Source organism: Aspergillus pseudonomiae (assembly GCF_009193645.1).
Source record: "Aspergillus pseudonomiae strain CBS 119388 unplaced genomic scaffold BDV37scaffold_143, whole genome shotgun sequence".
NCBI classification, from domain to species: Eukaryota; Fungi; Ascomycota; class Eurotiomycetes; order Eurotiales; family Aspergillaceae; genus Aspergillus; species Aspergillus pseudonomiae.
Window position 1 is genome coordinate 1 of NW_022476135.1, and position 17,825 is coordinate 17,825.

At 50.1% G+C, this 17,825-nt stretch overlaps 7 protein-coding genes across 7 annotated transcripts; 4 read left to right on the plus strand and 3 right to left on the minus strand.

Moving 5' to 3' along the window:
- Positions 1-809: 809 nt before the first annotated feature.
- Positions 810-3,236, plus strand: BDV37DRAFT_48958 (C2H2 zinc finger protein). The gene is made up of 2 exons (XM_032090756.1): positions 810-848; positions 1,038-3,236. Exon 2 carries the CDS (start codon positions 1,091-1,093, stop codon positions 3,002-3,004), a length of 1,914 nt encoding a protein of 637 aa, XP_031935049.1. The 5' UTR covers positions 810-848; positions 1,038-1,090; the 3' UTR covers positions 3,005-3,236.
- Positions 3,237-4,239: 1,003 nt separating this feature from the next.
- BDV37DRAFT_276682 (Stk19 family serine/threonine-protein kinase) lies at positions 4,240-5,457 on the minus strand (the record flags this gene model as incomplete). Its single annotated transcript, XM_032085603.1, has 2 exons — positions 4,240-4,832; positions 4,887-5,457. The coding sequence occupies 2 exons, from the start codon at positions 5,455-5,457 to the stop codon at positions 4,240-4,242; spliced, it is 1,164 nt and encodes a 387-aa protein (XP_031935050.1).
- A 345-nt stretch (positions 5,458-5,802) lies between these two features.
- Positions 5,803-9,428, plus strand: BDV37DRAFT_48928 (putative alpha,alpha-trehalose phosphate synthase subunit TPS3). Its single transcript, XM_032090755.1, has 4 exons — positions 5,803-6,106; positions 6,182-7,571; positions 7,640-8,963; positions 9,021-9,428. The coding sequence occupies exons 1-4, from the start codon at positions 6,084-6,086 to the stop codon at positions 9,068-9,070; spliced, it is 2,787 nt and encodes a 928-aa protein (XP_031935051.1). The 5' UTR covers positions 5,803-6,083; the 3' UTR covers positions 9,071-9,428.
- A 1-nt stretch (position 9,429) lies between these two features.
- Positions 9,430-10,804, plus strand: BDV37DRAFT_49044 (thioesterase family protein). The gene is made up of 2 exons (XM_032090757.1): positions 9,430-9,751; positions 9,841-10,804. The coding sequence occupies exons 1-2, from the start codon at positions 9,640-9,642 to the stop codon at positions 10,734-10,736; spliced, it is 1,008 nt and encodes a 335-aa protein (XP_031935052.1). The 5' UTR covers positions 9,430-9,639; the 3' UTR covers positions 10,737-10,804.
- On the minus strand, positions 10,804-11,787 carry BDV37DRAFT_48903 (PaaI family thioesterase). Its single transcript, XM_032090754.1, has one exon. It carries the CDS (start codon positions 11,619-11,621, stop codon positions 10,872-10,874), a length of 750 nt encoding a protein of 249 aa, XP_031935053.1. The 5' UTR covers positions 11,622-11,787; the 3' UTR covers positions 10,804-10,871.
- Positions 11,788-13,061: 1,274 nt separating this feature from the next.
- On the plus strand, positions 13,062-15,850 carry BDV37DRAFT_276685 (uncharacterized protein; the record flags this gene model as incomplete). The annotated part of the gene is made up of 5 exons (XM_032085604.1): positions 13,062-13,179; positions 13,260-13,336; positions 13,395-13,793; positions 14,390-14,609; positions 14,700-15,850. The coding sequence occupies 5 exons, from the start codon at positions 13,062-13,064 to the stop codon at positions 15,848-15,850; spliced, it is 1,965 nt and encodes a 654-aa protein (XP_031935054.1).
- A 232-nt stretch (positions 15,851-16,082) lies between these two features.
- ura6 (uridylate kinase ura6) lies at positions 16,083-17,382 on the minus strand. Its single transcript, XM_032090758.1, has one exon. The coding sequence runs from the start codon at positions 16,961-16,963 to the stop codon at positions 16,316-16,318; it is 648 nt and encodes a 215-aa protein (XP_031935055.1). The 5' UTR covers positions 16,964-17,382; the 3' UTR covers positions 16,083-16,315.
- Between the last annotated feature and the right edge of the window lie 443 nt (positions 17,383-17,825).

Here is a 17,825-nt window from a genome sequence, read left to right on the forward strand (position 1 = left end):
TTTAAAAAAAAAAATTTGCTATCTTTATTATCGTTACTAATTGTTTTTTTTTGGCTTTCCAAACACCTTTCCTAGGCAGAACCACGGCCTCCGCTTTCCAGGCACCTTTTGACCCAAACAGATTTCGAGACCGCAACTAAGCCAGCAACTGCATCATCTCCTGGATCCATCCATTCTGCCACAGCCTTTATCAGGTTTATTCATGCCTTCTAACCCACCAACTTTTCTTCCTAACAACCGGGTCTTGTAATTATCCTTTTCCTAGTTTGTGTTGGTCTCTCCACTGCATGTCTCTTGTAAGCCGTTTCTTTTTTATTTTTATTTTTATTTTTATTTTTTATTATTTTAAGTGATCCTTATTTTTTCCTTTTCCTTGAAGGCTGAGGCTTGGTCTCCATCCAACCACCCGCTCGTTCCCTCACCTTGTATCTTCCTCTGGTTTGCTCCCTTGACATCTTCGGCTCTTCCACACCCCTTGCCTTCTATCAATCACCCGTGATCCATCCAGTTCGACAGTATATTGACGCCTTGTCAATGATCTAGATTTGCATGGTTCTCCTTTCCATCGTTTCCCCGACAATCGCTAGTTCCAGCTTCCTCTGCAGCCTAATTTGACATCTCCCATTCCGCCGTGCTCCCATCTCGATTCCTCCAGATGGGTTAATCTCAACTAGCTTCGTATTGATCAAGCAGACAATAGAATCCAGCATTCTCATTCTGCTTGCAAGGCTGATCGCTATTTTTATCTTACTGCTGCAAGGCCCATCTTGTTCCCGTGGGACCTAACTCTCTAACGAAACATCGCTAAAGCTGAACCCCCCGTCAGCTTGCGCCACAATCGGATCCAGGTGAGCGCCCCACGCGACAGTGCCTCTGATGGCTCTCACTTGCTTTTCTGTCTTGCTTGGCTCCTTGGGTCCTCTTGAATGCGTCAAAAGCCTTTTATTTCACCTACTGTCCTGCATATCTGACTCCCACCCTGCAACTGTTTCGCAACTCTCAACATTGGTTTGCTGACATGAGTTCCGCCGAAGTAGCTTCCCCGTTCTTTCGCCAACCATTCCAGGCTGGCGTGAAGCACTCGTTATCCATGGCTGCGTTGATGCAATCAAATAACGAACCTGTTACCGTCCCTAACCCATTGTCCGGACCCTCCGCCTCCATCATTTCAAGCTCGCCAGAATCTGCCGCCTCCCTGAAGCATACGAAACCAGACTCGAGTCTTACCTCCATTGCCAGTGCTGGCTTGAACGTCTCACGATCAAGAGACTCGTTGCCACCCATGACAACGCCTACACAGCCAGTCGGTCCGGTGGATCGACTAGTAGAACATGAGAAGGAGCCTGAGCAAAACAGCTCACAGGTCGCAAGAGAAGCTCTCGGTGCAACCGAGAAGCAACAGATGAATTCGATTAATGACTCCGTACATATGTCCGATCAGATGCAGGTCGATGCGCATTCGACTTCAGGCAATGCGGCGGATGCCTTTGGAACGGTCGATAACAGCACGTCCCTGATGAATACGTCTACAGTCGCCAGTCCGGGCCCGATAGAAGATTCGGCGTCACAGGATGGGGATCGACCACGTCATAGGGACGAAATGGACTTGCAGGATGCAAGTAACAAGTCCTTCTCTTACCCCATGCCGACGGCGGGTCTTGGTGATCCCCGTCGTGGCCTGAGCTTACCAGGTTCTGGATTTAATAAGGCCGGCCAGCGATCGCCATCGGCTAAAAAACACCGTTGCCCATACTGTTCTACGGAATTCACGAGGCATCATAACCTCAAAAGCCACCTTCTTACCCATAGCCAAGAGAAACCGTACGTGTGCCAGACTTGCCAATCACGCTTCCGAAGACTTCACGACTTGAAAAGACACACGAAACTCCACACTGGAGAGCGTCCACACATCTGTCCCAAATGTGGGCGTCGGTTTGCTCGTGGTGACGCTCTCGCTCGACATAACAAAGGGCAAGGCGGATGCGCCGGTCGTCGGGCGAGCATGGGAAGTTATGCTCCTGAAGATGAATATGGCGACGCTGGGGGTCATCCAGGTGCGGAGGATACGATGGATGGCCTCGTTTATGCAGAGCCCGAGCGCATGGATGAAGAGGATGAACGCCGAATGAGCATGCCCAGCATTAAAAAACATGATATTACCACAGATTCGATCACGCGATCCAATACCGCAAATAGTTATCAGCCGCGGCAGCCGAGCACATATCCCCCAATTGCGGCTGGCAGGCCATCTCCAGGGGGCCTTTTCCCTCCTCCTGCGAGTCACGGCGGCTCCAGCGCCTCAGCATCCCCCATCTCGCAACCTGGTAACTTGACATTTCCACCTCCTGGTCAGCATTCCGGAGCCTCAATATTCCAACCATCAAATGTCACCGAAAGCCCAAAGCCACTTTCACCCAATGCACTATCTTCACATCAGCTCGGCCATGGCCCTGAACTTCATCGCGCTCACTCTCCAGGCATGGCGCAGTCATTCCAGCAACAACCATATACCAGGTCGGGGTCCTCTCAGACATCTGTTGCAAATCATACCGCTGGTAGTTTAGGCCTTCCCCCGCCACAACCTGGCGCCCCTCAGCTTCCTCCGCCACCTGGATTGAACACCTCAGATTCTCGTTTTGCAATTCACTCTCAGAGCTCTGTGCAACCAGCACCGGCCGCTACGAAACATACCCCACCCCACAGCCTTTCTAGCAACCATAATGGACCTCTGACATCCAAAACAGGCCCGGAGGTGACGGCAAATAATAATGGGCATCTTCCGGGACCACATGACTCGAATTATGCTGATCAGAATCGTGAACGAGAGGATAAGCTCTGGGCATATATTCGTTCTGTTCACGAAGAACTAACAGGACTGAAGACCGAAGTAGCGGCGTTACGGGCACAGCTTGCATCAGCAAACGTAAATGCGCTGACATCATCGGCACCAAATGCTACACAACCTCAGGTTGAGCCGAGCACTGTCAGTGCAGGCCAACGGTGATCGCAAGCCGTATTCTGCTCATACTCACCGCTTTTCAGCCTTCCATCTACTACCGTAGGCATCCGGTTGATGATGACGACTGCTGGTTATCTTCCTGACATATAACTGGACTATTTCCCGAAGAATCTCAATACCCTTCACATGTCCTATTGCATGTAGCCCTACTTTTTCATGATTCCTTGTCGTCAGTGTTTCCACTTTTCTTTTGTTGACACCTTAATGCCTTGATGAGACAATATCTAAATTCAACGAAAGACCTGTTGCGAGGCTGGTCCAATTTACTTTTGTGATCCTCCCACTCCCAGTCCCTAATCTTCCTTCTTATTCGTGTTTTTACTACACTCTTCTTTCCCTTGGCGTCACCTTTTCAACTCGATACGTTCACTCTTTCAGGATTGGGGTATGGAGGTGTTTCACGTACAGTTCCTCCCCACCCTAGTCTTGTTTCCTTGCCAATAATCTTATGATAATTACTCACCCCCGCATTGCCCCACATCTTGTATGGAATCAGCATATCATACTTCTCTTTTTGAATTCACAGATCTTAGGAGCAGGGAGTATGATGGTGGCAAAATGTGTTACTACAACTCAATTCTGGCAGCGTATACATTTGGCATGGTCAATTTCTTCTCTATTGATAGTAGGACGAGGGTCAATTACTGTCTCCCCAACAAGAATTCGGCTCCGTAGCAATCCTCTAGTATTAAGGTCTCCCATTGCCATAACGTATCGCGTAGCGTTTATGTGTATTCAAGCTCTTTGGTTACACTGAGATATCCTCTGGACCGTCCAGCCGATGAACAGCCCCACGTTGGTCACTATGGCTTTGGGGACTCCGCCCAATGTCGAGCTCCGCTGTATCCACTAGGGGGTTGCCCCGCCGACGTTCGATATAGTGGCCATAGTCCATTCCACCTAGTCAGACAGAACCACGACCTGTGCCACACTGGTATATGATGCAGATACGCCAGACATGTTATATAGGGGGTAGATTAGGGGTGGGCAGAGAAGTAGAGGCATCGTACTGGAATCATGTCATACATGCTAATGTTACAGTAGTTCAAATTGCCCGTATCCAATATTGCTCCTCGTCAGGCTGGATATATATATGTTGCATATATAGTCAGACTATACGCCTCTCCGTATGAAGGTCTAGCTGGGCGTTACGGCCCAATTGCACCCTTACCGTGGGGTGTATCTCGCTCTATATTAGTCGTATCCAAACAGGCGGTCAATCATAGAATCCGTACCCCTGGACCAACACTACCGGTATCGAAGATCTCGATCAACCCAGCTCCGAGGGCCTCTTCTAGAACCCAGCGAAAGTTCATTCCGCATAATTCTTTCCATTTCTTCGTTCTACCTGGCAAGATACCCGCGTGTTCGCCTCTTATTCTCTTCGCCGCGCTGAAACCTTTATCTGTTTCGACTGCCCCATCCCAGCGATCCCGGAGAAGATGAAGCGGCACCTCGCCAGAGTTTGACTTTCTAATAAGTGAGAGGAGATGCGCTCTGCCAGCGCCTAGAAGCCGAAGATAAGGCCCTGTGTTTGGGAGAGATAGGAACAAAGCTGTTGTATGACATCGAGAGCGCTCGCTACCTTCTTTGTCATCCAGTGTAGCGGTATCACCCCGACTAGACGAGTTCCCGGATGAAGGCGGCGGTGGGAAGGTCGGAAGCGATATTACGCCCGGAGATCCCTTGACCGAAGACGGGGAGGAGACCAGAAAGCCAGCACCAACAAGCGTCATGCACTCCGGGACAGAAAACAAAGTATCCGGGACAGCGAAAGAGGCGCCGAGTCGACTGAGAACGTCCAGAAACTTATCTGATAAAAAAAATTAGCAATCGGAAACCCAAGTCTCACAGAGGCAAGCGACACCTTTAAGATGGGACTCTATAGAACTGTCTCGCACAAGCTTTTCCCAATCCTCCGAGAGAACTAAGCAATCCCCTAACCCAGCCGCATCATTTCCTCTGCCCGGAACAATTAATCGACGGATTCGGCCAGAATTTACATAGCCCATTATCTCTCTCTCCACCTTCGTTGGTGCATCCAGTAATGTATGGATGTGGGCCACTGAGGCGAGTGGTGGCAGCGACCGACGAAGATTCAATAACTCAGCGACACGGGTGCTGTTCATGCCTGTTCGAGTGGGAAGGGCCTCGAAAAAACTATCCTTGATGTGGCATATGGCCTGAATAACATCCTCTACCGGAGCAGTCTCTGGGATGTATCGTGACATTCCAATATCCGGAAGTGGCCCTGGGCCATACTCTTCCTGAAATCCGCCACTGCGGTCATTGGATTTGACATCGTTGGATGACTGTGTGATACTAGTAGCTTTGCGACGAGCATGACCGGCAAATGGAGAAGGGCGAAGCGCTGTGTTGGATGATTTCCTTCTTTTCTTGACACCAGAAACAGGAGCAGAGGTGATGCGCAAGGGCATGGTCGAGAACGGGAGAGGAACTCCGACCTCCCATCGGCGGAAGAGATGCCGCTTATGAAACATACAGTACAGTTCGTATTAAAGCACTTATCTGATAAGAAGCTACACCATCACGTGATTTGCCCCTCACCTTGGTAGATCCCGCCAATGAAAACAACCAACCCATGGCTATACAGAAAGTCTGTTAACATAGTACCAATCGCGGTGTTGGTGGTATGATGTATGATATTGTAGACCAAGCTGCCTAGGCAAAATCTTGGCCAAGTATAAGGAACTTGGGCTGCCTCCGAGTTTGATGGGATTCCAGCCGACCGACAATTCTCTCGGTGGGACTGTAGCAACAAGTTGTTGAGCAGAGTCTCTCTTCACATGACGTAGTGATGAGGGAGGATTTGTGCCTCAGGTCCAACCATCATCATCTTTAAAATCCTCCCCCACGCTCCCGCATCCAACATCAACAGGCTGTTCTTCGCCTGGGCTTGGTCGCGCCATTTCTTTCGGTCTAAGAAAGACACTCCATGTCACTGTAGTCTAGATTTCCCGTCGACCTTTCAATTGCCGCCTCTTTCTCCCCTCTTCTCCCCGTTTTTGTTTTCTGTTGCTGGGCGCATTCGGAAGCTGCCACAATGACGATCTATATCGCTTCGCTGTATGTGGATTACCTGTTCTTCGCCTTTATGCTCTTTCGATGTGCTGCTGATACGCTTAACTGACAATGATTCAGGTTTCTGCCATACACCGTTAACTTCCACCTCGATGAGTCGAAAGATCGTCCACTCCATACAGGCCCTGACCCGTCGAAGCCAGGCGCGGAGGCCTCAGCTTCAACAGCCAATGCAGCCGTCAGCTTATTTGAGAAACAGAACCGCGACCAGAAAGTCGGTCTCACACCCGGCGCCACCACCGAATATGAGCGGATCTTTTCATCAGATCTTGCAAAGGCGGAACAAGAGCATTCCGGATATCCATTCCCGGATATAACTGAAGATGGAAGTCTTCTGACCGAAAGTGAAGCACACTCTCCTGCATGGGGTTCAACGTTATCTTTGAACCAGCCGCGGCCACGAGCAACTATTCCGCCATCCCCATCCATCCTTAAGCACCAGGAGCCTGTTGCTCCCACGACAGAGCCTTCTCCCAAGAGATCCGATAAGGAACAGAAACCACTCTACACTCAACGCCATAGTGGGGCTCACCACAGCAGGGAACCCAGTCGTAAGGGTTCCTTCTCCAGTGCTGAATGGACAATCGAGACGGCAGAGCAGGGCAATGGGGGGCTTCGCAACGCTGTTCGGTCTGCGACAGATGCAGGACAGTTAGAAGACAAGGTCTGGGTCGGTACGCTGGGAATGCCGACAGATGCCTTGTCTAAGTACACCAAGTCTGCGATTGCTGAAAAGCTTGAGGATGAGTACGACTCGTTGACTGTATATGTTAGCGACGGCGATTTTGATGGCCATTATACTCACTTCTGCAAAACGATACTCTGGCCTGTGTTCCACTACCAGATTCCTGACAACCCGAAAAGCAAGGCATATGAGGATCACTCCTGGGTCTACTATGTTAAGACCAACCAAGCATTCGCAGAGCGAATCGCTCGAAACTGGAAGCGCGGAGATTCAATATGGATCCAGGACTATCACCTGTTGCTGGTTCCGGCTATGCTTCGTAAACTGCTACCGGACGCCCAAATTGGCTTTTTTTTACACATTGCTTTCCCATCTTCGGAAGTTTTCCGTTGCTTAGCCCCTCGTAAAGAACTCCTCGAAGGCATACTAGGTGCAAATCTTGTTGGCTTCCAGACAGAGGAGTACTGCCGACACTTTCTTCAGACGTGTAGCCGTATTCTCTGCGTTGAGGCCACGAATGAGGGAGTGCAGCTCGAAGATCGGTTTGTCAACGTGAATAAATTCCCAATCGGCATCGACCCGACTTCATGGGACAAGAGACGTAAGGCCACTGATGTTGAGCAATGGGTCAAAACCATCTCCGAAAGATACGAAGGGAAGCGATTGATCGTTTCACGCGACAAGATTGATGGAGTCAGGGGAATACGGCAAAAGCTCCTTAGCTATGAGCTATTCCTCAATACATACCCTGAATGGAGGGACCAGGTATGTGGCTTATTGTACAATCGTCCTATAATCATAACTGCAGGGACGTACTGACCATCTATGTGTAGGTGGTGTTGATCCAAGTTGCAACTAGCACAACAGAACAACCCGAGCTTGAAGCTACAATTTCTGATATAGCTATGCGAATCAACTCTACATTCTCAACCCTAGCTCATCAACCGCTCGTTTTCCTCAAACAAGATCTCGCTTTCCCGCAGTATCTCGCTCTGATCTCCGTTGCAGATGCTTTGATGATCACCAGTCTACGTGAGGGAATGAACCTGACGAGTCACGAATTCGTTTACTGTCAAGATGGAAAATATGGCAACAAGAAGTATGGTTCTCTGATACTGAGCGAATTCACGGGAAGTGCATCGGTATTCGGGAATCATGCCCTTTTAGTCAACCCTTGGAATTATCGGCAATGTGCGGAGGCGATTCACACAGCTCTGTCGAGGAGCGAGGAGGAACGCAAGCAAGTGTGGACTCGGTTACACAGTGCAGTTCTTCAAAACTCCACTGCCAACTGGGTCAAATCCTTCAGCGAGACTCTGAATCGTGTCTGGAATGAGCAGTCGTCGCGTGAGATCATGGCCGTTCCACGGTTGTCCGTCAGCAAACTCGAAGAGGCTTATCGCAGGTCCAATCGTCGGCTTATCATTGTGGATTATGAGGGTACCCTGGCCTCTTGGGGCTCTCCAAAAAGCATCATTGTCACTACACCGCAGCGAGCCATTACGACGCTGACGGAGCTAACTGAGGACTCGAGGAATATAGTATTTGTCATGAGCTCTAGGATGCCAGAGGAGATGGAGCGATTGTTCCGGATGGTGGCAGGCTTGGGCCTCATTGCAGAGAACGGATGCTTCGTGCGCGAGCCGAATACGGAGGAGTGGTTCAAGTTGACAAATAAAGCACAGACTGATGCTTGGAAGGAGGCCGTCCGCCAAATTCTCGGTTATTATCAAGAGCGGTCAGAAGGCAGTTGGATCGAACAACGTCACTGCTCTCTCATGCTCCACTATGGATCGGCTGAAGACCAAGCGGCTGCCTCTCGACTCGCCTCCGAGTGCGCAGACCATATCAATGACTCCTGTGCCAATCAAGGGGTCCATGCCGTGATGATGAATGGGGCGCTTGTGGTAGAGCCGGCTGACACGAATAAGGCGTCAGCCGCGGCCATGGTGTGGCGGCATTGCCTGGAACGAAGCAAGAGCGATCATAGCGGACGACCGGATTTCCTAATGGCCATTGGGGATGGTCGAGATGATGAGCCAGTTTTCCGATGGGCGAACAAACTTGAGAACGCCAAGGGAGTCGACTATGCCATGACGGTGACGTTGGGATCCCGTAGCACGGAAGCTAAAGCAACCCTAACTCAGGGAGTGACAGGTCTGTATAGCTACCAATTATTGAAGAAGATTGTTGTGCTAACTGCATCGTTTTTAGGCGTCCTTTCTTGTCTGGAGAGACTAGCTGCATCCTCGCTAAAGCAGTAATTGGCTATTTAGGCGGGCCTATGGGTTTGTCAGTACAAACTCTACATATAATAGTCGCGAGCAATTTTTTAGGTGCATATGTTGAGATCGAGATGCCAACCGAAATCATAGGCAAAAGAGAGAGAAAAAGAAAAAGCGTGGTGTACTGGTCACTGTGATGTAGTAGAACTCGAATGGGCCAGTTAGGTTGTTAATACAGATAAGCTAGAGCATTCAAAAATGGTATGCACTGTGCTTCTTTTGTAGAAAAAGCTCGCAGACTCTAGATACCTCGCTTTATGTTGACATCGCTCGATAGTAGTTGTTAGTTCGCAGTACACAGCGTTAGTCAGCCTTTAGGTTCAGGTACTGTCCATACATTTAATACATACATGCACGCCGTTTCGGTTGGACGTCAGGACATACCGAGGCTTTTGCGGAGAAGCCAGATGCTTAATTAAGCTCCAATGTTCCGTGGGCCAGGACACAATGCCCATTTATACTATCTCAGTGATTGAACAATCCCCCTTAGTCCTCTTCTATCCTCGCTGCGCGATCAGATTTTCGAACTGTTCCAAACAACCGTAACCATGACTGCTCTTCCGGCGAACAGCCCAGCATTCGAGGAGGCCATTAAAGTGACGCCGCTTGAGTCCCATCGGTATTCAGCGTTCCTACGTGATGAATGGTGCATCGGAACAGGTATGCTTCATCCCGATATGCTTCTTTGCGTTGGCTTGTTCTTTCGGAATTACGCCACGGGAAAATGGGGACTAACTGAGTAATTGCAGTCCCACACGGCGGATATACTACCGCTGTCATATACCGACTTGCTCTTACCCATTTCGCACATACACATCCGACGCTATACGATGCACCAGCAACCCCGATATCTCTTCAGCTTTCGTTTCTGCGTCGCACAGCTGCTGGTCCAGCCATACTGACAGTGCAAGATATGAAACTGGGGGCACGCACCAGTACAATCCATATCAACCTATGCCAGCCGAGTGAGAAAAAAGCAAAGAATGGCGAACTCGAAGTCAAGGTCGCTGGCTACATCACTGTGAGTCCGCCTACCGCGGAAGTAGGCATCAGCTCCAACACCGGCTGGAGTCTACAGCCAGCTGCACAACCTGGAACAGGGCCAAATGGCAGCGTGAACCTGGCGGCGCTGGGCCAAACCGGACGCGATGGTAATTGGGTGCTTCTCCAGCCACCATATCCCAAGTTTCGCCGCGCAACCCTGCAGCTCGAGCTGTATGGGCCCGACCCGGCTTTGGGGAAGCGTAAAGTGATCGACCAATGGTCGCGATTTCGGCCGGGCGGAGATCGCGAGGCGCGGTGGACCAACGAGGCCGTGGCGTTTCTAGTGGATATGTTCCCGATGGCGCTTGGGGGGCTTGATCAATTGGCGTCGGCGTCCACACCGTCACAAGAGTTAGCGGAGAAAACCGCTCGGTTTTGGTACCCTACCGTTACTTTGAATATCGACTTTAAGAAGCGATTGCCTGCGCAGGGCGCGGAATGGCTATACAGCCGAATTCATACTAAAGTGGTGCGCGATGGCCGAACGGATCTGAATGTGGAGGTACTGGACGAGCAGGGTGATGTAGTGGCACTGAGCACGCAGGTGGGTTTAGTATTGAGTGCCAGCCGGAACCTAGGACAGCGGCAGACAAAGATGTAATTGGTCTGTTTTCATGGCAAGATATATGCATCCCTGATGTACATAGATAACACTCTAGTGGTAGATCTAGATCTATATATACAGCAATCGTGGCCTCTAATACATACATACATAGCAATCGAGATTTGGAGCTGTTTACAGATTCGACGTGGTCTGTAGCCAAAAAGCCATGGCGTCAGTCGTGACGACCAACTGATCCGGGTTTTCCTCATCCGCTTGAAGGATCTGGGCGCGCACCCAAAACTTTCTCCCCACACGGCCGACCACTTTGGCGCGGATGATCAGCAATCCAGGAACCGTGACAGGTCTCTTGTACCGTACGTCCAATTGCGATGTGTATAATTTCCCACGAGGCGTTGCGTCCTCCGCGCTTCCCTGGTGATCGGAAGTGTCCAACTCAGGAGGCGGAGAGTACAGGGTTACTGCCAACGACATCGCCTCATCGATGCATGTTGCGATAATGCCACCATGAGCCGTCGACGGGTGGCCACTCACGCCCGGTGTCGCCAGATCCAGCAGCATGAGAATGTCTGGGGGCAAGGCAGATGGCTCTGACGAGACCGGATCATCGGTGGGGGAGGGCCACTGCGGACGGGCGGCGGAGAGCGAAGGAAGCCACCGACGACGGAGCGTAAGACAGTGAGGGATGGTGGTCGAAGTCGCTAAGGTACCAGCGAAATAGCCATCTTCGCCGGTGGAGGGTTTCGGAAGGCGTGACCAGGTGCGGATGGGATAGTATTCTGGGTGGTTGAGTAGACGGTTGGCGTGGGGATGGGAGCGAAAGGGATCGAGCGATGCTTCTTCCGTGAAGGGAGCATTCATGATGGAGGGAAATTTGGAATCGACCATTTTTTCTTTCTTTGTATGCTCATATGTTCGATTCATAATATTTCTGTTGCTCCTTTTCTTACTTCTTCTTTGCGAGGGTAAGTATGATATAAAGGGAAATGATACCACACCAGCAGGATGGACGGGAAGAAAGCAGAGTGATTGTTTCTTTGAGTGTTAGACATGAGGTTTCATTGTCTATACTCCGGTCGATTATCCTTTGGGATTACCGTCCTTCAACCTCGGCTACAAGTTCGGCGGCTCGATTGGCCCCCTCCACTGAGGGAACATGGAACTAAACCTCTTACTACTAGTCCTTAAAGCTGGAGAGGTCAAGTCGGGGAAGATCGATTATTGGCCATGTGATAAAACCAGTGAAAGAAAACGAGTTCATCCATAAGAGGTATGCAACCAATTATTAATAGGATTGACGTGGATCATGATCATGAATAAGAATTGCAAGGAATGAATGAATTGGGCAGAATTGGGCAGAATTGGTCACTGGGAGAATTCTTTTCATCAAAGCAAGACATACATACCAAACAACTGCTCCTCGTAGCTAAGTTCACAATTCCTGCAGGAGACTCGACAAATTCCACACCTCCATGTCCATATTTCAAACCTGCACTAGCGTGAAAACTGCCGCAACCGATGACCTCCATTGGGCTTAGTCCCCTACCTAGATCGATTTAACCCCTCCAATGGAAAGATGATCCTTGGGAGGCACATTCCAATCATGGAATTTTAGTCTCTGTTGTGGTATGGAACGAAATTATCATCATAATAGTACTAGTAGTTACAGGGTCCAGGTGGCCAAAAAAAAATTGAAACCGGGAAAATGGTGGTTGAAGAAAAAAAAGAAAGAGAAAAAAAAGGGGACTCGAATACTGTATGTGGTGTGTACAAGAGTAAAATGTCTAGAATATTTGCTTCATTTTTCTATTGTTATTCTCTCTCACTTCAATTCCTATTCCAGAAGGAATATTGAATTCAGTCAAAATTTAAACCAATAATTATAAGTAATCATTATGCTAATAATAATAATAACAATGCCAATAGGAGATTCTTCATGAGTAGGAATCCGGAGTAGGTACCATAAGGAATCGTTTTCTGTCTCATTGCCTGGTCCCTAGCGTGTCACCCCCGCTTGCGATATAAACAAATACCCATTCAATAGTACTTTCCCAGCGGTTAGTGACTTGTTTTAGCAGCTATACCGTTGCTACACTACTGTCACTGCAGATAAATACCTCCCCCGGCTTAAATTTTCCACTTCTTTCCTCTTCCTTGTTTCCCCCCTTGTGCCTTCTTTTTTATCTCCTGCCAATTCCTTTTCCCTTCCAGCAACTGTTTCCCTCTCCTCCCCCCAGCTTCTCTCCCCATTCTTCACTTGCTTTTTGCGTCTGGCCCATTACATTGATTTACTGATCGATTGAGGACTTCATTACTACCTATCCATACATTAACATACACCACCCAGCCCCAACCACGACCATTATGTTGCCGATCGTGTTTCTCTCCACTTTGGTGGCCTCCGCTACTGCAGTGACCACCGCCAGCAACTATACCTTCCCTGAGGGGTTCGATCTGAACCAGGTGAAACCTGCGGATAAGTGTAGGTTCTCGTCTCGGTCGTGATACAACATGTCTATGGCATGATCACCAGTCCACAGAAAAACTAATGAGTATTCTCAGCTGCCTGGTGTCAGGCCGAGCGGAACGCCTGCCCGAAGATCTGCGGCGGAGTTGCTGATAAGAACACTTGCGACCCGGTATGTTTAAACCACACACCACGGCGTTAGAGAGCTCTGGAGAAGCTAACAGGCACAGCAAACTCTTGGTTTCACTTGCTCATGCTCCAATGGCACCGATGCTGACGTCGCATCTTACGCGGAGACTATCCCCTTCTTTGTCTGCCAGGAGAACTACCGCCAGTGCATCGAGCGCTCCACTGACCTTGACGGCGACGAGAAGTGTAAGAAGGCCCAAAGCCAGTGTGGTTCGAAGAATGCGTCCGATGCCTCTGGCTCGTCTTCATCGACTACCACTAGCACATCCTTGCCTACCTCGACTGGTTCTTCGGGATCTAGCAACAGCGAAGGCTCATCCACCGGCACCGCGACGAGCAGTAGCAGCACAAGCAGCACAACCGCTAATGCCGCTGTGCGTATGGCCCAGGACCATGCGACAGGAATCTTAGCAACGGTACTCTTCTTGGGTCTCCGTCTCGTTCTGTAAGATGGTAGTTTCGGATTGCACTGCGGAAGGCTTGATCAAGTCCTGATTATGAAATGCGCCGCTCTGATCCGTCTCGAGGAAAATTTGTGCTTGATGGTTTTTTTTCCCCTCCCCTAACTCGCTTTGTGTCTATGACCTACCGTTGTCGTACTATTCCCCTGCTTTTGCGTCGCGGTTAATGAGCTGTATCGTTCTGTGCGTGCCTTCAGTCATTCCTTTCACGAGTTTAATCGATGATAGTCCATATGGAAGAATAATAGTCGCTCTTTGAGATTTTCTGAAGACTCGCCAACAAGCCATTAAGTTTCGGAAAGGGACCGTCATAAATGTAGAGATAGAAACGCTTGGTTTCTTTTGAGTATATACAAGAATCTACTATAGATCGTCACTATAAACGCTGATCCATCGTAATTCGCGCCAAGACTTTTTCCCACACTGAAATTTCTCCACCGCCAACCAACCACAACCACGACGGAATTCAACTCTCGCTTTCCTCCCCTTCTCTCCCTCCTTTTTACTCCTTTTGCCTGTCATCCTTACAGTCCCTCATCAGAATGCCCGCACCCACTACTACCCTCCTCATCGAGGGCTCCTTCAGCGAACTCGCCGACGAGTTCGCCCAGTACCTCGACGCACTGCGCAAAACCGAAGGCAGCACCACCACCATTCAGGCCGAAATCTCCCCGCTCTTGGAACCCCTCCGCCAGCAGGAACAGAGTGACGCTGAGCCCGATCGGAAACAGCGTGATGAGGTTCTCAAGAAGCTGGTCTCGGCGGCATCCGTGTTGAACAATGCTCCAGAGAAGGGTGGGTTGTCCCTCCAACATATCGTCCAAGCGAGAAGGATCGGGATATCAGGCTGCATGGCAGAACAGAAACTGACACGCCAATAATTAGAGATCATCTCCGCCTATAACCTTCTCGTCCATCTTATTCACTACGCCTCAGACCCTGACATGTTCCTCTCCCGCATCTGCTCTTACCTCGCTAAACCAATCACCTCTTCCGCCCAGTTCGGTCCCTCGTTGGCCATCTCTATCCTCTCCACCATCTTCAACACTCTCGCTCCCACCGACTCCAGCCGCTTCCATGTCTTCCTGGGTATTGTCGCAGTCATTCGTCAGTCCGGCTCCTCGGTCGCTTTCGAAGCCCTCAAGCCTCAGTTGACCGCTCAGCTGCCCACCTGGTTGTCCTCCTGGGAGTTAGATGAGGAAGAGGCTCAGCGCCTGCACCTCGCCGTTGCAGATGCCGCTCAGGCTGCGGGCGACCAGGAGCTGGCGCAGACTCATATTGTGCAGGCTCTGCAGACCATTCCAGCTGCGCAGGCTTCATCCAAGGAGGCCCGCGACCTCGCCATCCGCGCTCTCACCTCCGCTCTCACCCACCCCGCTGTGTTCGACTTCACCCCTCTGACGGCCTCGGACGCCGTTCAGGCTCTTCGCTCCAGCGACAGCACCCTGTTTGAGCTTCTTGAGATCTTCACGGCCGACACCCTCGACGCTTACGAGGCTTTTATCACCGCCACTCCCTTGGCGGGCATCTCCGGTGGTGTGCTGGCTGACGCTGGTGAGGCGCTGCAGAACAAGATGCGTCTGTTGACTTTGGCCTCTCTGGCCGCCTCGACCCCTTCCCGTTCCTTGCCCTATGCCACGATCGCCGCGGCTCTGCGTGTGCCGGCCGAAGATGTTGAGAAGTGGGTCATCGATACAATCCGTGCTGGTCTGGTCGAGGGTAAGCTGTCTCAGCTGCGCTCCGAATTCCTGGTACATCGCGCCACCTACCGTGTTTTCGGCGAGAAGCAGTGGGCGGAAGTGCAGGGTCGCTTGATGGTCTGGCGTCGCAGCCTCGAGAACGTTCTGGGCGTCCTTCGTAGCGAGCGGGAGCGTTTCGTTCGTGAAAGCCTGCAGGCCGCTGCAGCAGCAGAGGAAGCTGCCCAAGGCAAGTCGAACGACAAGGGTAACAAGTCTGGAGATCGTCGGCAGCGCCATGGCAACAACCAACAATCTCAGCAGCAACAGCAGCCGCAGGAGGTGGCAGCCGCAGAGTAATCAACTCTAAGAAGAAAACACCACGATACTCATTGGAAAGGGAAAAGAAGTATAGAAAAGTTCGTCGTGTAATGGCTGGGAAGAGGTGTTATGTTGTATTTTCATTTTCTTTCGATTGTTTATTCTTTGGTTCATGTGTTCTCTCCGGGCGACATTTTTATCGGTTCATGGTAGCTATTTGTTTCTAGACAGGTTCCGCCTGGCATGTAGTTAGGATTGGGCCCGATCAATGGACACGAGTCATGTCATGCATATACGAAGTGATATAAAATTGGGACTATGTCTTCACATATATCTATATCTATGCATATATATGCACACATAAACCGGCTACATTGTCCTTTGAGACGTAGGTAGACATTGTATGTAAGGGAGAAAGACACCATCTATAAAGCGCTAGCTACACCCCCAATAAGAAAAATATAAAGATCGCTGACACCGACACACATTATAAATAGACATAGTTTACTGCTGATGGACCCCACGCTTCTCGAAGCCCTCTTGGATACGAGCATACACCTCGTCAACAGACCCCGTAGCCGACACAGACACAACCTTATTCTGTTCCTTAAAAGCCTCCACGACAGGCATACTGGTATCAACAAACGTGTGGAAACGCTTCCGAATAGATTCAGCATTATCGTCATCACGACCGGAAGTCTCTCCACGCTTCAATAAGCGCTTCTCCATAACATCCTCCGGGCAGTCCAAGAACAGCGTCAACTCCGAGGGACAGACCGTATCCTCGAAGAAAAAAGCCTGATCCAGTTTGCGCGGGAACCCATCGACCAGGAACCGGGCCTTCTTGCCCTCCCCAGCACCAGCACCGTTCTTCAAGGCATCTGCCATTGCATTCGACAATAGCGCCACCGTGATCTCCATCGGAACGATCTTGCCCTCCCGGATATAAGTCTTGATCAATTCACCATACTGGCTTCCCTCACGGATCTGCTCGGCGCGCAGCAGATCACCCGCCGACAGATGGACAAAGCCGTAGTCGCGGACGAGATTGGAGGATTGAGTGCCCTTGCCACTTCCGGGACCGCCGAGGAGGAAGACCACCGTGACTTCGGAAGGCGAGAAGCGAGGGGTGGGACGTTTAGTGTCGGCCATCTTTCTTTTAGTCGGAGAGTAGATAAGTCCTTAGGGGGTGGGGGGGGATAAGGTAATTTAGGAATCAGGAGACTGAGAGTCGGGTTTCGGTTTGTGAATGCCAGTACGGGACTTGACAAGGAAGATGTAGGATCCTGAACCGATACCAATGATTGCTAGGAACGGGAGGATTTTGAATTGGGAGCGGTTGTATTGCGAGGAGTTGGGAGAAGAGGAGGAGGAATAGGGGCGGTGGTGTTGTTCTTGCCGGAGGTGGTGGGGTCGGGTTGATGATCTTGCGGGTTGATTGAGAGAGAAGGCCACACGGGAGCGAATTGGGAGGGCGGAATTGCGGAGGACGCCAGAGCAGGGAGACATCTGGAAAAGAGGGATCGAGGAGTATTATATTAGACTTAAAGAGAGCAATTGGAAGAGTGAGAGAGACTAGTTAGAAAAGATAGTTCCGAAAAAGAAGAAACGAAAAACACAGACAAGATGCCTGGAGGATCGGGTTCAAATGCTTTCCACATAGGGAATAGTGTGTAATAAATCGGTATGGTAAATAACACAATGAACGATGTGAAGTATACACAAAAGATGTATAGCGGGTGTTCATTCACTGTTGAACAAATTGTTCTCATTGAACCTCAATAGGGCATTTAGGACCCTGTATCTAGTTTTTTGGACATGATTGTCACTTGTATCTTTCACCTCTCTATTCTGACTGGTACTCATATACATACCTCACCACTCAAGGACCATTTACATGAATGCCTTCCATTTCCTCGTGTATCATACTGAACGTCTATGCCATCTGCCTTTTCTCAAATCCAGTAGTCACTTCTATGATATTTCAGAATACACTTGACTCACCCAATTCGAA